The 17,816-nt window shown below is 57.5% G+C and overlaps 1 protein-coding gene across 1 annotated transcript; it reads right to left on the bottom strand.

Moving 5' to 3' along the window:
* COL9A2 (collagen type IX alpha 2 chain) lies at positions 1 to 15,758 on the bottom strand. Its single transcript, XM_007114253.3, is given in 34 exon segments — positions 1 to 751; positions 1,178 to 1,255; positions 2,024 to 2,212; positions 2,543 to 2,597; positions 2,881 to 3,027; positions 3,218 to 3,250; positions 3,344 to 3,388; positions 3,536 to 3,571; positions 3,835 to 3,906; positions 3,993 to 4,046; positions 4,340 to 4,393; positions 5,009 to 5,062; positions 5,439 to 5,483; positions 6,435 to 6,488; positions 6,699 to 6,752; positions 7,124 to 7,177; positions 8,753 to 8,806; positions 8,928 to 8,981; positions 9,079 to 9,132; positions 9,527 to 9,580; positions 9,910 to 9,963; positions 10,040 to 10,096; positions 10,244 to 10,291; positions 10,412 to 10,465; positions 10,818 to 10,871; positions 11,182 to 11,205; positions 11,298 to 11,333; positions 11,458 to 11,511; positions 12,541 to 12,603; positions 12,688 to 12,723; positions 13,944 to 14,018; positions 15,262 to 15,396; positions 15,398 to 15,469; positions 15,471 to 15,758. Coding segments are annotated over 34 exon segments (2,490 nt in total). The 3' UTR covers positions 1 to 551.
* Positions 15,759 to 17,816: the final 2,058 nt, after the last annotated feature.

The raw sequence follows: 17,816 nt of genomic DNA, 5'->3' as shown, positions 1-17,816 counted from the left end.
TTTACAGAAAGGCCTGGGTGGATCTAGCGGTTTGGTGGGAGAGGGTGATGCCAGAAAGGGAAGGGAGATGGGTGTTTAAATACTCAGATGGGAGGAAGGCAGGGAGGAAGTAGTGGACTGGCTTAAGGATGGCCACCTCTGGGCAGTCACCCAGTAAGCCCAGGGGGTGGAAATGGAATCAGGAACCAGCAAAGGCGTCAGTCCACTTGCCCCAAGGACAAGATGGCCAGTGGAGGATGGCGCAAATTAAGGAGACATTTGTTTTGGTGACATCTGAGCGGGTGCTCCGGGAAGGAAAGCCACCCCATCCTCTGGACCTTGCACTCTCCGGTGCCACTTGCCCTGTCTGTTAGCCTCACCTTTTCACTCCGATGTCCTCCCTTCCCTTCCCCCATGTTTTAGAATTTCCTTTTCCTCAGGACTCCTGGGTCCCAGACAAAGGTCCTGGGAAAGCTAGTTTCCTGGGCAGAGGAATGGGAGGCATGTCCACCCAGAGGGCACCTAGTCCTTTCCCCCCAGGATGCCCACTGGGCTCCGTCTTGGCCTGATGCTCATGGCCCCTTGATGGATCCAGGCTCTGTGAGGCGTGCAGACGTGTAGGCTGAGGCTCCAAGGCAGGCCGCAGGCTCACAGAAGCCTGGCAGCCCCATGGGGCCTGGCAGGCCAGGTCGGCCTGCCTCTCCTGGGGCCCCTGGGATCCCTCGATCTCCATCTTTGCCGTTGATTGCCTGGCCAGGCCGGCCAGGCAGTCCTGTGAGAGGGAGAAGGTCAAGACATCAAGGCCTCCTCCTGTCTCAGCTTTAGGATTCCTGTCTCATTTTTCAGGTGGGGAAAATGAAGCCAAGGACACCACAGAAAGAGGGGACTCTGCCTCAGACACAGAGGTTCTGAGAGTTGTGTGTGATTGTCCTTTCCTCCCAACTCCCGGTCAGTGACGCTGGGGAGCACGTGCCCCTTCCTTTCCCTCCATGAAGCAGATTTTTGTGCAATCCCAGCTGTCCATTTCTCAGCCACACCCCACCCAGAGGCTCCTGGTGCTCCAAAAGTATCAAAAATCAGATGTGTGGGACTGAGTTGGCTGAGCATGAGGCCTCCATGGAAGAGACCCAGTTGTCTTTGGGTCATTAATCCCAGAGCTGAGGGACACAACTGCCACTGGGCAGCGCCAAGATCTTACCTGGGATCCCTGGAGGCCCAGGCATCCCGGGATGCCCTCGTCCAACTTCTCCCCTATCACCCTTCTCTCCACGTTTTCCTGCAGAGAAAGAATCAAGCCTTAGTTTTTCAGAATAGGAAAATGCTTTTTTTCTACTTGGCTTGCTACTTAATTTCTATTTCACACACAACAGTTATTTGTTTTGTGCTAGTTTATAATAGGGGAAAGTTGGAAATGACTGCAGAACTGATTAAATAAAGGCAAGTCCAAAGGATGGAAGACTATACAGCTGATAAAGTTCTTTACAGGAAAGTGTCTAATAATAACAATAGTTGGCATTTACTATGTGCCAACTCTATGTAAGTTACCTATAAATGTAATCTTCATGACAACTATGAGGTTGTTGCTATTAATATCCCCATTTTACAGATGATAAATCTAAGGCCCAGGAAGATAAACAGGTAACTTGTTCAGGAGCCACAATGAGAAAGTGGCAGAGTCTGGACTCACACCTGTCTCGTGACTCGAGCTTGCCTTCTTTAGTATTTTGTTAATCTGCCTCCCCACTTTTAGAGACGTGGAAGGAGGTTTATGGAGTACCACTAAGTAAATTTAAAACAAACAAAACCCCCCAAAAAACCCAGTCTGTAAAACAGTACATTCATTTCTATCAATTTGCTACTGAAAAAACAAGCCCAGGAGTCACATGTGGGAGAAATGGGTGAAAGCGTCTATACCTCATCCTGGGAAGGGGAATGATGAAAGATAAAACAGGAGGCGGAGCGATCAACTCAGTAACTGAGACCCCCCCCAGGGGCTAGTCTTGGCCAAACCCCCATCCCCTGGCCACCACAGAATAGCACTCACCCTTGGGCCCGGTGTTGCCAATCTGACCCACGGCTCCCACGATGCCAGGAATGCCCCGAGGGCCAGGGTGCCCAATGGGTCCCTGTTTGCCTGGGTACCCAGGAGGCCCAGGGGGTCCTGGGAGACCCATCATCCCGGTCGCACCCAGAGCCTCCCGCTTGGCACTCACAGCCATCTCTGCCAGTTGCTCTGGAGGGAGGGAGGGAGACAGAGAAGTCTGTAAGATGGGTGTCAGCTCAGTAAAACTGGGGAAGGCAGAGCATCCTGGGCCCTGGCCCCTGGCCCCTACGTGTGCACACAGAACAGCCTGGGGGTTAACCTCCACCTTCCTCAGGCTGTTGTACGGATGTCAAAGGTCCTGAGAGGGCAGGGATGTAGGTCAGGTCCCCAGCCCCTTGGAGGCAGAGCTGGAATGGCCACCCCCGACTCCAGACTCTCCAGCAAGGCCACTTGAAGAGGGTCCTGAAGGATGGCGATGCCCTGACTGTGAGGAGGAGTTGTTGCCCCCCCGCCCCTCACCTTGCAGCATCTTCAGCACGACATCCTCGATGTGCTGGTCACTGGCATCTCGGCCCTGAAAGCAGAGGAGGTCTTACAGGAAGAAGCCCCTGGCTGCCGGGGCTGACTGCTCCAGCGCGATGACCCCCTCCTCTTCCCATTTTCTTACCAGAAGTATTTTCAGCATCTGACTGAAATCCCTCCTGCACCCACACACCCATCCTCTCTGACCCTGAGGTTTGGAACCAGCCTCAGGGAAGCCCGCCTCCTCTGGGAATTCCCAGCCTTTGGGGGGATAAGCAGCAACCCAAAGAGATGTCCTTCCAAAGAGACTCCTCCTCCCCTGGAGGCCAACTTACCGCTACGCCCTGCCTCCCGGGCTGTCCGGGCAAGCCTCGGTTTCCAGCCAGTCCTCGAGGACCCGGGGGCCCGGGGTAGCCCTGCACCCCCGGGGCGCCTGCATCCCCGCTGGGGCCCGGATAGCCGGCTTCTCCGCGGACTCCTTGCTGCCGAGCGGGGTCGGGGCAGAGCCGGGGTCAGAGGATGCACGCGCTGGGGGCAGCGGGGGTCGGGGTCGGGGAAGGATGGGATGGGGGGGAGGGAAGCCTGGGGAGCCGCGGTCCTGGTCCCCAGCGGCGCCGAGGGAAGGGGGGTGGCGGGAGAGGGGGAAGGTGGTGTCGCGGCTGCAGGACTCACCTGTCCCTTGGGCCCCGGCTCGCCAGACTCGCCCTGCAAGCACAAGGAAGCGCGGTCACCAGGGGGTGGGGTCCCAGGGCCCGCCAGCCGCTCCCCCCACCCCACCGCCCCCCGCAGCCGGCTCACCTTCTCGCCTTTCTCTCCTGGGAGGCCAGCCACCCCCGGGTCGCCCTGCAGATTGAGACCGAGTCAGACCGCGGTGGCCCTGCGTGGCGTGGGAGCAGGGGCGGGGCGGCTGTGCTGGCCTGTGACACCTGCGTCCCCCGCCCCGACGCGGGATGCCCAGACGGCGGGGGAAGGGGACATGCTGGCACTCACCACTCCGCCGCGAGGCCCGGTCTTCCCTGGGGAGCCCTGGAGAAAGCGTCGAGTCCGGGACTTGGTGAGCTCGGGTCCAGGGGAGGCTGGGTCCACAGGGTGCCCCCAACCCCGGCTCCTGGCCACACGCCCCTCTGCAGCTCCGCCTCGCGCCCCGCCCCCCGGGGTCCCTTGGGACCCGCAGGGAGTACTTTTTCCACGAAGATTTGCGGTGCTCAAGGATCTCACTGCCCTCCACTGACTCCTCCCCCAGAGTCTTAAGGCATCTTTCCCTGGTATTTTCCAGCCCCATTTGGTACCTTGTCTCCCTTGATGCCTGGCAAGCCTTGGGGCCCTGGAATTCCGGGGGGACCCTGTTCCCCCTTGGGGCCCTGAGGAGAAAAGAAACCAGAGGAATAAGTCAGATGAGGTGCCCAGACATGCTCCCCAATGCCCATCTCAGCCACCCTGCATTTACCTGTCGGCCTTGAGGGCCTGGCTGCCCCACTGGCCCCCTCTCACCGTGGTCACCCTGAAATGGAAAGTGAAGGTCACATCCCGGCTATCAGCAGGGGCAGCCTCTCCCTGCCAGATCCCAGACCCTGCGTGGTCAGAGTGCCTGCCCTCCATTCCTGCTGTCACCACCGTGGAGGTCCTTGGCTCCACTTCAGACCAGCAAACTGAGGCCCTGACTGGGAGGCCTCATGCAGGCAGGCAGGCAGGACTGGGCAGGTACTGGAGCCTTGAGAGGACCCAGATCCTGGGTCCAGCAGTGCTAGCTGCTGCAGAGGCCCCCAGGGAGGGGCCACTGTGCCAGGCACTTACCTTCTGCCCCATGATGCCCTGGGGACCGATTTCTCCTCGAGGCCCTGGCTCTCCCTGGGGGACAGAGAAATCAGAGGTGAGCAATAGCCTGGAGGATCCCTCCCTTCCCCACCTGGCCAGCCCCTACCCACCCTTGGGGCTCAGCTAATTTGCTTCATCAGGAAGACTTCCTTCACCTTCTCTTCTTCCGGTCCCTGTACTTTTCCTTCATAGGACCCAATACAGTTGTAGTCATCATGCGATCATTTATTTAATTTAATGTCTGTCTCTCCCACGAAACTGTAAGCTCCATGTGGGTAGGAGACTGTCTATCTCAGCATCTAGCAGGTTGCAGATATTTGGTGAATGTTTATGGAATGAATGAATGAATGACTTCCTGCTGGATTCTCAGCCCCAGTCAGTTGGGCCATCTGGAGAGGTCCTACCCCAGGACAGAAGCAGCTCCCACCCTCTCTGCATTGTACATGGGGAAACCGGGGCCCAGAGAGAGAAGAGAGCTTCCCTGGGTCAGTGGCAGAGCCTCGACTGGCACCGAGGGCACCCCTAGGCTAGGGCTCCACCTCAGAGTCTCACTCAGGCCCCATACAATGAGTGCAGGGTCCTCAGGCCTGGGGGAGCGGGGAAAGGGAGCAAAGCAAGAGGCCTTGTGTCAGAAGAGGGGACACTCACCTCCTTCCCGGGGGAACCAGAGACTCCTGGGAAGCCTTGCCGGCCTGGCTCACCCTGCAGGAAAACAGAGTTCTGAGGTCAGTCTGTGTAGCCCAGTCAGGCCCTTGGCCTTGGAGAAGCCCAGGGAACCTTAAAAAGACTCTGGAACCAAATGAGCTGGGAAGAGGAGAGGGTTCTTGGTGAGGTCCTCTGGACTCCATTGCTCTTCCTGTTTCTCATCTAGATATGCAGCCATGCCATCCTGTCTCCTCTCGCCAGGATGAGGATGGGAGGGAGGTGACAGGAGGGAGGTGGTTAGGCCCAAGGGATTTGTGTCCGGGCCAAGTCTCTGAGCTTGGGCTGAGGATTGGGCCTTGTGGTCTTTAAGCCGCATCCCTGGTCCCTGCCCCCAGGCTCGCTTGCTCAGATGAAGCCAACTCTGCCCTCTTACCTTGTCTCCAGGGCCTCCTTTTGTCCCAGGGTGGCCGGGCACACCCTGTAGAAGGAAGCTGATGTCAGTTTCTCCCCTGGCAGGGGGAGCCTTGTGCACCTACTGCTTTGCCTCCCAGATGCCTCCCCTGCCTTGTGTGAGCTGAACAGCAGAAGACCCAGCCATGAACTTGACTGTGCGCCTATAGCCGCGAATCCCTGGTGAGAGAGGAGGTGGGTACAGAAGGGCCTGCCTACAAGTGCCTGTGGTCCATGGGGAGAAGAGGACCACATGTGAGTGCGCACAGGAACACAGTCTGCACGTGGACATGTTGGCAGGCCTCGGCCTCGGTACCCCTGGCAGGGAGGGACGGGGGTTCCTAGAAGGTGTGGGACGGAGGTGGGCCTGACGGTGAGAAGGCACAGAGAGATGGCAAGGGCATTCCAAGCAGAGGGACCAGTAAAGGCTTGACTGTGCGGAGGCAGAAAAGCCAAGGCCATGTTGAGAAGGGAGAGGATGAAGAGAGGCAGTGGCTGATGAGGCAGCCATAATCTGGGGTCAGATTATGGTGGTCCTTAGATGCTAAGATGAGCTGTGAGGACGGGGAGTGTAGCTGTCCTGTTCATAACTTTCCTTGCCACTTCCTGTACCTCGGTAACTCTACTGAATGACTGGACACAATGACTTTCCTGGAGGCAGCAGGGGAGGGGGAGCACGGAAGGTGTTTAGTAGGGAAAGGGTCAGATTCAACTTGGCCAACATGGACGGTTGGAATGGCCAAAGAGAAGGCCGGAGCAACTGTCCAAATGATGAAGCCTAAGCCAGGCCAGACTTGGTGAGGAGGCCTGAGCTGGGTGGGGACAAGGACTAGAGCACGAGCCCTGGGTATGTGACTTCCATCTCATCAGCCACTCGCGCCACCCTGGGGAGGTGGGCCGCAGAGTGCCTGGCCTCCTGGAGGAGGATAAGCAACTTGCCTGCCGTGTGGCAGCCCCCATGGCTCCGCCCCATACTCACCACTAGGCCCTGGTGGCCCGGGTTTCCTGGCCGCCCCACCTGTCCTGCGCTGCCCTGCGAGAGACAGAACCAGAGACGCAGATGAGTCTCCCACCCGAGTGGAGGCAGGGAAACTGAGGCCCCGAGGCAACCAGGAATGTGTCCGTGACACGTGTGAGGATCTCAGGCTCCTAGGCCTCCAGGCTCAGTGTGATGGGACTCAGAGCCTCAGCTGGAAAAGGCCCTGACCCTTGCCCCAAACCCACCAGCCGTCCCCACTCCTACCTTCATGCCAGGTGTGCCTGGGGTCCCGTCCTTGCCGTCAGTGCCTGGTGGGCCCTGCTCAGGAGGAAAGTTGAAGGGACACTCACAGTGGGGAGAGGCCTGGGGCCAGGCCACCCACCCGTGTCCCTGTGTGTAGGAAGTGGGTCAGGTCATCTTGGGAAGCCCCACCAGCCAGTTGGGGGTGGGAGAGGAAGTGGGAAGGGATCTCGTGGGATGGACCACAGTCCTTCCCTTGTGTGTCTTATGAGTGTCCCAGGACCTCTCCTACATCACCACCCTATTTACAGGTGGAAAAACTAAGGTGCAGAGAGAGGGCATTTCCCGAGGTGACAGCCCACTGGCAACAGAGTTCAGTCTAGAATCCCAGGCTCCTCCTCCTCTGGGGGCTTGGAGAGCTGCCTGGACCCCACCCTCTGTCCACTTACGGTTGCTCCCTTTGGGCCTGTTATTCCCTGGGGTCCTCGGATACCTTGGCTGCCCTGCAGAGTAGACAGAGATCAGATCACCTTCAGGAGGCTGAACTCCGGTCTGGCTGTTCAGAGAAGGGAACAGCTGAGAACAGTGACCTCTGCATTGCAAGAATCATAGTAAAGATTGACTGGGTAAGAATCATCAATGCATGAAAAGTCTGGGGTCAGGATTGAGGAAAAGTTTGATGAGGAGCAGGATATTGATATTGTCTTAACTATATGGTAGAGAACCAGACAATAATCTTGCCTGAGTGATCAAAACTAACGTAGCCTATGTCTGTTCAGAGAAGGGAACAGCTGAGAACAGTGACCTCTGGGTCCCAGGGTCCCTGTGGCACAGGCCATGCTGTGCAGGGGCTGGAGGAGAGGGGCCTAGTTGTGTGAGTTTGCCCTGGACCTAGCAGGAGGGAGTAGAGGTCAGCACCAAGCAGGCTGGGCTGGAGCAGGACAGGGGAGGAGCCAGCGCTCCTGAGACCCACCGAGGCCCTGAGTGACACTGATGTGAAGAAACACAACAACTAAAGACAATGTGTGGACTTGGTTTGGGTATTGATTTGAACAAGAACCCTGAAAAGACATTTTTGAGATCACTGGGGAAAATTGACTACAAGCTGATGATTAGATGATGTTCAGGAATAATTGATAATTTTGTGTGTGATAATGGTGTGATAATCATATCGTGGTTATGTGAGGAAAGAGCCTTATTTGTAAGAGACACATTCAGAAGTGGGTAACATGACGTAATGTTCAGAATTTGCGGGCTTCCCTGGTGGCGCAGTGGTTGAGAGTCCGCCTGCCGATGCAGGGGACACGGGTTCGTGCCCTGGTCCAGGAGGATCCCACATGCCGCGGAGCGGCTGGGCCCGTGAGCCATGGCTGCTGAGCCTGTGCGTCCGGGGCCTGTGCTCCGCAACGGGAGAGGCCACAACAGTGAGAGGCCCGCGTACCAAAAAAAAAAAAAAAATTGCTTGAAAATATCAGAGCAAAGCAATGAAGTGAAGGAAAGAAAGGAAGAAGAGGATGGATGAAGTGAGAGCGGTAAAAGGTTAATTTGGGGAGGTAGGCACATAAGGGATCACTATATTATTCTCCCTACTTTTGCGTTTGTTAAAAAAGTTGCACAAGAAAAAAACTAACAAAAAGAAAAACAACCCTAACTTTACTTTCTGCTCAATTTTTCTGTAAACTCAGAACTGCTCAAAAGAGATAGTCTTTTACTTTAAAAAAAAGAGAGGGTTAAGAGAACTGGGATCTGGACCAAATCCCATTAGCCCCATGACTGATTCCCTGGAATTTCATTGTCTGGCCCCAGTGACCGTGGGACTGCATTACACGGTTCTCCCAAAGTCTGAATTTGATCAGCAACAGGCTGGGCTTGGAGGAGGGGGCTGCTGGGGCTGGCTGGGCTCTGGGCACAGACGTTCCTCCCTCACATCAGTCACCGGCACGCACAGACACGCAGAATAACGTATGCACACACACACACACACACACACACACACACACACACACACACGTTTGTGCATGCACGTGAGCCAGTTCTCCCCAGGGGCCGTGACTGGACAGGGGTGCCTGAGGACTCACCACGTCACCCTTCTCCCCAGCTCGGCCTGGTGGCCCCTGAGGACCTTCCTCACCCTGGCAAGAAGGACAAACAGAAATGCAAGTTATGTGGGCTCAGGGGGAGCCGCACCCCTCTGCAGCCCTAGGAGCTGTCCCTGGAGGAGGTGAGTATGGGCGGAGGCAGGAGCAGACTCACCGGTGACCCGGCGGCGCCGATGGAGCCCACCATGCCTTTGTACCCGTGAGGACCCTGGGGAGAGCAGAGGTCGCGGGTCAGTCCTGGCTGGACCCCAGAGGCCAGGGGGCTGGTTTCAGCAGCTCTTGCAGGACACCCCAGACCCACTCACCGTCTCTCCTTTGGGTCCCGCCACGCCCGGGTAGCCCCTGACGCCCTGGGGACCCTGTCAAGATGGAAGAATGACAGCGATGGCAACTAGAAGGCCCACTTCGTGACACCTTCTCTGACCCCCACCCAATTTTCTCAGTGCCTCTCTGAGGCAGGCACGGAGTCCCTATCACAGATGGTCACTGATGCTCGGAGATGGGAGAGACTCGCCAGGGTCACTCAAAAGGGACAGTGGCAGAACCTGGGCCTCAGGTGAGTCTTCTGGCTGACAGCCTTGGTTCCTGTCCCCCAGTCTCTCACAGTCAGCCTCAGCCTCCCTCCCCCGGCACCCAGAGACACACCAGCTGGACATAGGTGTCTCTTTCACAAGTCAGAGCCCAGAGCAGGAGAATGACTCCACCAAGGTCTCCCAGGAGAGGTGAGGAGGGCCCTTGGAAAGTGTTCCTTACCGGCGGTCCAGGGATGCCTTGCTCTCCAGAGGCACCCACATCTCCCTTGGGACCCTAAGGGGCAGGAAAGAGCAGTCAGATAGGCAGGCAGATTGAGAGACAAACATACAGACAACCAAAGACACCATCCTCTTCCCAGCAAAAGCAGACAGGAAGCCCTCCTAGATACCATACGGTCCCATGTGACGGACGGATGGGGAAATGGAAGCACAGCAAGAACGGACTTGCCCAGGGACACATTGACCTAGAATCTAGGCCTCTCGCAACCCAGCTCAAGGCTTTATCCCCAGAGGCCCACAGGGGAAGGGGAAGGGAGAAGGATGGGTGGGAGGCTCCTGTAGGCCCCTCTCCACACACACCCTCCCAGGGCCCTCAGCTCTCACCGGCTTCCCCTGGCGGCCGGAATCTCCCAGAACCCCGCGCTTGCCAGGATGCCCCTGCAGGGAAGGAGAGAGCTCAGACTAGGTCCCCTCCCTAACCCCCCGTCCCCCAAGACTTGGGCCAGGAGCTCACCTTCACTCCCTGCAGCCCCGGGGGCCCTTTCACGCCCGCTGGACAGTTGGTTGGACACTGGAAAGGAAATCCCGCAGGGCTCTGTGGTCACTGGCCAGCCCCAGGCCAACTGGGCAGTGCTTCCCCATCTTGCCAGCTCCGATCCCCGCTCCCCTTCCCCGGATTAGCCCCGCCCCAGCCCCCCCCACCCCCCCCACCTCTCACCAGGAAGTCCGCGCTGCCTTCCAGACCCTGAATGGTTCCTGGGCGGCCCTGAGAAAAGATGTTTGGAGATGGAGCCTGAAGCAAACTGTCCCCACCCCGGGCTTGCGCCAAGGACTCTTGTCCTTCCCCAGCCACACACTGCCATGTGGGAGGTCTGAGGACACTTACCGGTTTCCCAGGGGGCCCCGGGGGCCCTGCTGGTCCCTCTGGTCCAGGATCCCCCTGGAAGCAAGAAGGGCCCAAATCATACCCTTGTCCAGTCCTGCCTAGGTCACCCCTGCCCCCTCCTCCAGTTCCTGCTACAGCCCTGTCCACCCTGCCCTCCAGGTCACCTCCTGAGATCTGGGCTCTTGGGGAGATCAAGGTCTGATCTTTGGGGGGATGGCCCCAGCCCTTGGCCTCCCTGGAAGACCTACCACAGGGTGGGCTCAGCAGGAGGGGTTTTTGCCCCAGAACTGCAGGAGCTCCCTGGTGGCCAGAGGCAGACTCAGGAAATCCTGGAGAGATACTCAGCTTGCCAGCTTGAAGGCAGAGGGCAGGAGGCAGAGTGAACAGAGGGGTAGCTGGGGCTCACCTTGGGGCCCGTGAGTCCCATCTCACCAGGGAGGCCAACAGGTCCAGCTGGTCCCTAGGGACAGAGACAACAGCAGCTGGGATATGCCTCAGAGGGTCAGCCCAGCCCTGGCACAGAGGGACCCAGAGCCCTCTTCCCCACTTTCACTTTGCAACCAACACCAGAGAAGCTGACAGAGTAGGGCTTTAAGGGCCAGAGAATCTCAGAGCCAGTGGATACGCCCAGAGTTCTCTGACAAGTCTGCCCATTTCCAACACCATCACAGCACGCGGGCCCCTCCTCATGCTGGTCAGTCCCCTGGAAGCCCTCTGTACCCTCCTTCCCAGAGAGTCCCAGGGACTCTGTGCCATCCCTGCAGACTTACAGGAGGTCCGGCGAAGCCAGGGCCCTGGAACAGAAGAAAAGATTAGGTTCATGGCTCCTTTTACAAGTCCCCCTACCCACAAAGGGTCCTCTAAAGCCCTTGCCAGTTATACTCACCGGCAGGCCGGGGGGACCTGGGAGCCCAGGCTGGCCCTGCAAGAGCAATGGGAGAGACTCAGAAGCTGGGGTCTCCTGGGTCCCTGCTCGTGTCTGCCGAAGCCACTCCCAAACTCTGGCACTAGATTGCCCGTGCTGAGGCCCCCAGCAGGCTACTTACCTTGACTCCAGGGATCCCCATGGGACCAGGCTCCCCCTTGGCTCCAGTTAGACCCTGGCGAAGAAAGAGAAGGTACATCCGTGAGGGGCGAACCTGCTCCCTGACCTGCGGGGCAGGGCGGGTCCAGAGGTCTCTCCTGGGTGGGCCCAGGCTGCCATTCACCACACCCCATGAAGGCCTAAGGGCGTCAACACCTCACTTTCCCTTCCCCCAGTTCCCACCAGAGCCCTTGAAGATTATTGTCTTTTGAAAGGTGAGAAACCAAGGCCCAAAGATTTGTCAGCCCAGACCTCATGCCTCCAGTCTAGGAGTCTAGAAAACCTAGATAGACATAGGTCTGGATTAGCCATTTTCATGATGTCTGACCTTGGCAACTTTTTCTGAGCCTTAGTTTTCTCATCTGCAAAATGGATTAATAATCATGCTTGCTTCTCTGGGTGGCTATGAAAACCAATGTGGAAGGCAATATACTTTGTAATCTTTGCAGGGTGTGGACGGGTTGGAATGGCCCTGGTGGCTGGTCACAGCCCTAGTGGGCACCTCTTGCACCAGCAGGGCAAAGGCAACTCATGGGGGCCTCTTCTTCCTCCCATCTTTCAGTGACTGACTCACATCTATGCCCCCAAAAGAAGACTTCCCAATGCCCCTGGCTGTGTCCAGGAGCCTGTGACCTTGGGGTCCCTGGGAACTCTGTGGTATCAGCCAAATAATGTTCCTCTCCTGAGTGGTGCCTGGGGCTGTGATGGGTGGAGTGGGGAAGGTAAAAGGAGAGGAAGGGAGAGGGAGCATAAGGACAGTTCTGCCCAGAGTATTCAGTCTGACACTTGGGGGCCAGAAATGTGAGACTAAATTCTGGCTGCTGCTGATGAGCAGAACCCCTCTCTGGAACCCCATTTACTTGTGATTCAATGCTCCTGGGGTGGGTGTGAGGTCACAATCTCACATGAAGGAGAGGAGGGCTCATAGCTGTAGAGTCTCCATCTTGCTCTGAATAGCAGATCAGGGAAGATGCCAAAATTGGGTTCTGGAAGTCAGTGGGTGGAGCCCTAACCTGCTCTACCTGACGCTCAGGTAAGTACTCACGTCAATCCCGGGCTTGCCGTCTGGCCCATCTGGCCCTGCTTTGCCAGGCTCTCCCTTAGGTCCCTTGAAAACAGAAGTGGAGCAAACATTAGACACAGGAGGGCAAGACCTGGAAGGGTCAGAAGTCAAGGAGGAGAAAGCACTCACCAGAGGGCCAGCTTTCCCAGGGGGCCCCTTGTCACCCTGCAAGATACAAGTTGTTGAGACAGCACACCATGGTTCGTGCTCCCCTAGATGGGCACACACAAGCCCTGGCTGGCCCGTCCCACATGCTCCTCTCCTTACTCTCCTCTCTTCTGTCCTGGGTCCTCTCAAGCCTTGTGCTTTTTAGGAAAATAGCTCCCTTTCCCTCAAGAAAACCATAGGTGAATTGACACCCATCCCAGACAGGCTGGAGAGGGTGATAACAGCATGCGAGTGGGTTCTAGTCATGCCAGTGTTGGTAAGGGGCCAGTTAGGAGACCTGCAAACAGGGTTGTTGGCTCCAAGTTACCTCAGAGAGCAGGTGCCTCTTGGATTTGAGCAAGTGTGGGTAGAAACGTGGGGTTTTTAGGAAACATGAAGGGGAGGTAAGCGAAGGGGGCAGTGGCGGCCTTCTGGGTTGGGGTCAGGAAAACGAGATGGGGCAGGGGCAAGGAGCAAGGGGACAGATTCAATCTGTCACCAAGGCAAGAAGGACCTCCTTCCCCTGTGACAAAAGACCCTTGGTGGAGGACAGACATGGGCTGTGGAATCACATTCAGCCCCAGAGAGGCTTCCAGGCATTTCAGAGCCTGTGGCGGCCAGAGAGCCTGGCAGGGACCCTGCGCCCTGTGTTCGGAGGGTGGGGCACCAGGTTGTATAGAAGGCTGTCGAGATGGGTAAACATGGGGCTGACCTCCTGGGGGAGCATCCAGAATGAGGTATTTAACCCTCACTGTGGTAGGGAGAGCAGGGAACGAGACCAGCTGGTTCTAAATCGGGGAGAAAAATGCAAAGGGAAGAGACCAGAGTCTGGCCCTAGCTGGTCAGCGGTCTGGCCAAGGCTCCCAAGCTACCCTGAAGAAGCATCCAGACGTGCCAGGGGGCAGGGCGAGGAGGCAGGACGTCTCCCACCCCAAAAAAGAAGGGAGGAGGGGCCGAGGGATAAGGAATCGCTGTGAGCTGTGGCGGGCAGACCGAACAGCAGCTCCTTGTCCGCCGGCGGCTATAACGGGCTCTGCATCTCGGGGCCGGTTTGAGGTTTTTGTAGAACAAACGGTCTCCTTGTGGTGCAGGCTGGCGCCGCCTACTGGCAACAGGGGGCACTGCATCTCCAGGCGTCAACCTCACCGCCCCGCCCCCCGCCCCCCACTCCCAGGGCTCACAAAGTTCCCCTTTGTCCTCCGCCTCTCTCCCCATCCCGTCCCAGGTTAGAGACTCACGTCGATTCCGTCGGATCCAGGCACTCCCGGTGGCCCCGGGGGGCCCGGGGGCCCCCGCTCTCCTGGAGGACCTCTCTGAAAACACATAAAGGGGTGCAGCCCTCAGATAGTGCAGGGAACTGGGCATCCAGGAGTGCACCTCTCCCTGAGGAAAGGGAGCTCCTCAGGGAGCCGCGAACTCCCCGTTTATTGAGAACCCACTGTGTACCAGATATCGTGTACCATTACATATATTATCTTTTTGAATGCTTAGAACTGTGAGGCCGAAACTAACAAGCCCCAGTTTGCAGTTGAGGAAACAGGCTCAGAAAGATGAAGGGGTCCGTGATCACCGGAAGTAAGCGGTGGAGCCAGAATTCCGTCCTAGGTCTGCCCACCTCCTTCCACTGTACCATGTTGCCCTTGCCCTGTCGTGGGTGGGAACAGATGGAGATGCTGATGGCTCAAATAAATAACCGATGGAAAGGAAGGTGGTGCCTAGAGACGCTTGGTCTTCAATGGACGGTTGCTCGGATTATTTTTAGGTGAACAACAGATACTGAAGGTGAGTAGGTACCCCTTCCTCTCCCCCCGGTGTGGATAAAGTCCGACGGGACAGCTGGGGAGGCGCAGAGAGACGGGGCGTGAGGGGACCCAGGGAAGGGAAGCCTGTTCTCTCCTCCTACTCAGAGCACCCCTCTCGCAGCACCGCTGCTCCGTCCTCCCTTAGGTGGCTCTCTTACGGGGCCACCTCCGACTCGGGTGGGTGTCCCCCGCCTGCCAGGTGCCCGCGCCCTCACCAGGCCGAGAAGTGCCAGGCTGGCGCCCGGGCCCTGCCCCTCCGCGCCCGCGTCCCGTTAGGCCCCCTCCCCCCAGCCGGCCCTCGAAAGTCTGACGCGAGCGCTCGAGCCCGGCAGAGAGGCAGCAGCCAGCGAGAGCGGCGTCTGGCTGGAGCCGGCGCCCCCTGGGAGGCGGCGGGGGCGGAGAATCCGGAGCCCCGTGAATGGGCACCATTGTGTCCCCCGCCACCTGGGCTCTCCGGGCTGCCAGGACCCGGCGCCAGCTCTCGCCGCACGCTGCCCGTCCCAGGCAGGGCCGAGCACTTCGGGACAGGGTCCCTCTGGCTCCCCGGCTCATCCACCTCCTTTCACTGTGCCGAGACGCCCCCCGTTTGTGCCCCTCCTAAGGGAAGTGAGCCGCGGGACTGTCCGAAGCTGCCCCTCGCGCTAGGGAGTGTCAGCAGAGGGTGGGGCTGAGGCAGAGAGAGCGCTTGACTAGACCGCGGGATCCTGAACCCCGGACCCAGACCCCGCACTCCGGACCCCGGCGCGGGACTTACGATCTGCGCCAGGGCGAGCCCGAGCACCTGCAGGAGAACCAGGAGGCTGCGGCGGGCGGCCGCAGGGGCCATGGCGGGCGGCGGACTCGAGGAGGATGGGTGCCGGCTCCACGCACGCACCGACCGCTGAGGCTCCCGGCGCGGCCGCGCTAGCTGCTCTCGGACGGGGCGGGTCCGGCCTCCTGAATATGCGGCGGGGCGGGGCGGGGGGCCCGCGGGGGTCTGTCACCTGAGAGGACCCGGGGAGGGAGGCCGGCGCCCTCGGCCCAGCTCCGCCCCGCTCCGTCCAGCCGCCAGCGCCCACCCTCCATCCTCGCCTCGGGCTTCCCCGGGGCATCGGCCGGGTTATCCGAAGAGCCGCCAGGGTGCGGGACGGGGATCACGCCTCCGTTTCTCTCTGAGGAGGCAGAGGTCCTTCCCAGGTCCCTGTCCAGCCTGATCTCCAGGACGCAGCCCCTTCCCCCGACCCACAGTCCGCGGCCCATCCCCTGAGCCATGTCTTCGGCCACTTCCGCCTGCGAGCCCCGGCCTGGGTGCTCTACGCCAGGGCCCAGGCCCAGGGCGCCTCAGGTTCTGCAGACCTTGGAGCAGGCTCTGCCCCTCCCCACCCACCTCGTCCCTCTCCACGTACAATCAGTCAGGCAGGCCTCTTCCGTATTAAAACATACCAAGACCCTTCCTGGATCAGCCATCCTGTGAATACCCACTCCGCCTCCTCCCTCTGGCTTCACTGCTAACACTAGCACTTCTAAACTTCCTCATCTTCCTCTCATCTCCCTGCTTCTGTCCCTGCTGGAGGTCACCAGTGAGGCTTAACCCCTCTTCAGTCCTCCGGTCATGAAGCTGTTGGCACCTGGGTCTGCCTTGGCCATTCCATCCTTGAAGTCTTCCCTATCCAGGTGTCCACCATCCAGCCCTTCTTCTATTGCTTTTTCTTCTCTGCAGCTCCCTTAAGTACCAGAGTCTGTGGGATTGGCCAGCTCTCTCCCTCCAAGTGATCTCCTCCATGATCATGGAAACAACCATCACCTTATTTACCAGAGTTTCCAAAACCAACATGTCAAGTATATCCTCTCCCCAGAGTTTCTTACCTTCCCTTTCATTCACTTAAGCAATGTTGGTAGAGTGCTTTGGAATCTGACTCTGTCACTGAGTGTGACCACGGGACCTAAAACCATATGAAGTCTCAGTTTGCTCATCTGTAAAAAGAAATAATAATAGTCCCTATCTTACAGGGTTTTTGTGAAGACTGAACGGGATGATGCATATGCTGTCCTTACCCTAGCAAGCAGCACATAGTAGGTGCTTGATACATTTCTGCTTTCATTATGATTTATTGAGGACTCTCTGTGTACCAGTCCTGCACCCAATGTGGGGAAGACAACCACAGGCAGGTCAGCTAAAATAGTGAAGGAGAATACTCTGTGGAACCTGGGAAAGTTCAACTCCATTGGGCATGTTGGCAAAGGGCCTTGGGCTTTGAAAGGGGTTCCTGGAGCTGAGTTTGGGAGAAAGGGCTTGAGAGAACTTAATTGCACTGCCTAACAGAGTGAAGAAGAATTTGAAGTTTGTAGGAAGTAAGATGAGAGGAGGAGGACGTGAGAGAGGGCTGATGGGCACTGCCTGGGTGTGCGGAACTGTTTGTAAGGGACGTCTAAGAAATGGGATGTCCAAAGTTGTTGGTTTTATGTTGTTTATTTCTTCCTCTCTTTGTAGACTAAACACACAAAAGCCTCTGAGGAGTAAGTGTTGTTTGTGTGTGTGCGTGTGTGGAGACTGTGAAAAGGGGATGAGCTTCACATCTGGACAGCCCACATGAGCGTATTCATTGTTTATTGCAGCGTAACAAACCATCTAAAAACTGAATAGCTTAAAACAACCATTTCTTGGATTGGGAATTCAAGAATGGCTCTGCTGATTGGTTCTGACTTGAGGTCTATTCTAAGTCTGCAGTCAGATGGTGACTGGAGTTGGGGTCAGCAGGAGGCTTCTTCACTCATGTGTCTGGTGTCTGTACTGGGAAGCCTCCAATAGGCTGGAACAAATGGAATTTCTTGGGCAGCTCTCTCCTTGATCCCTTTGTGAGCTTGCCACAAGTATCTCCCACATGGCAGCTTCAAAGTAGCTGAACTTCTTACACAGCAGCTCAGTGAGAGCAGGACAATACCAGACTAAAGCAGATTTGCCTCCCAGGACCCAGGCTCGGAAGTCACACAGTGTCAACTTCACCACATTCGTTTGGTGCAAGCAATTACAAAGGTTTGCCCAGTTTCAAGGGGAAGGAACAGAGACCCCCAGCTCTTGATGGATGAGTGTCAATGTCACATTTCAGGAAGAGCATGAGGGCCCAAACAAGATGTCAGCCTTCGGGTGAGTACTCCCAGGTATGTTCACCACCAGCTTTTATGTCCCAAGAGAGGGCCCCCCCCACCTCCCCAGGAGACCCTCCAAGACCAGTAGGAAGAAGCAGAGACATGAGGAATGCACATGCATAAAAGAAAGACCGTGTGAAATCACAGCGACAAGGCAGCCACCTGTAAGACAAGGAGAGAGGT

The sequence above is a fragment of the Physeter macrocephalus genome, chromosome 3, assembly GCF_002837175.3.
Source record: "Physeter macrocephalus isolate SW-GA chromosome 3, ASM283717v5, whole genome shotgun sequence".
Lineage (NCBI taxonomy): Eukaryota > Metazoa > Chordata > Mammalia > Artiodactyla > Physeteridae > Physeter > Physeter macrocephalus.
This window is presented reverse-complemented; position numbering and strand designations above follow the sequence as displayed.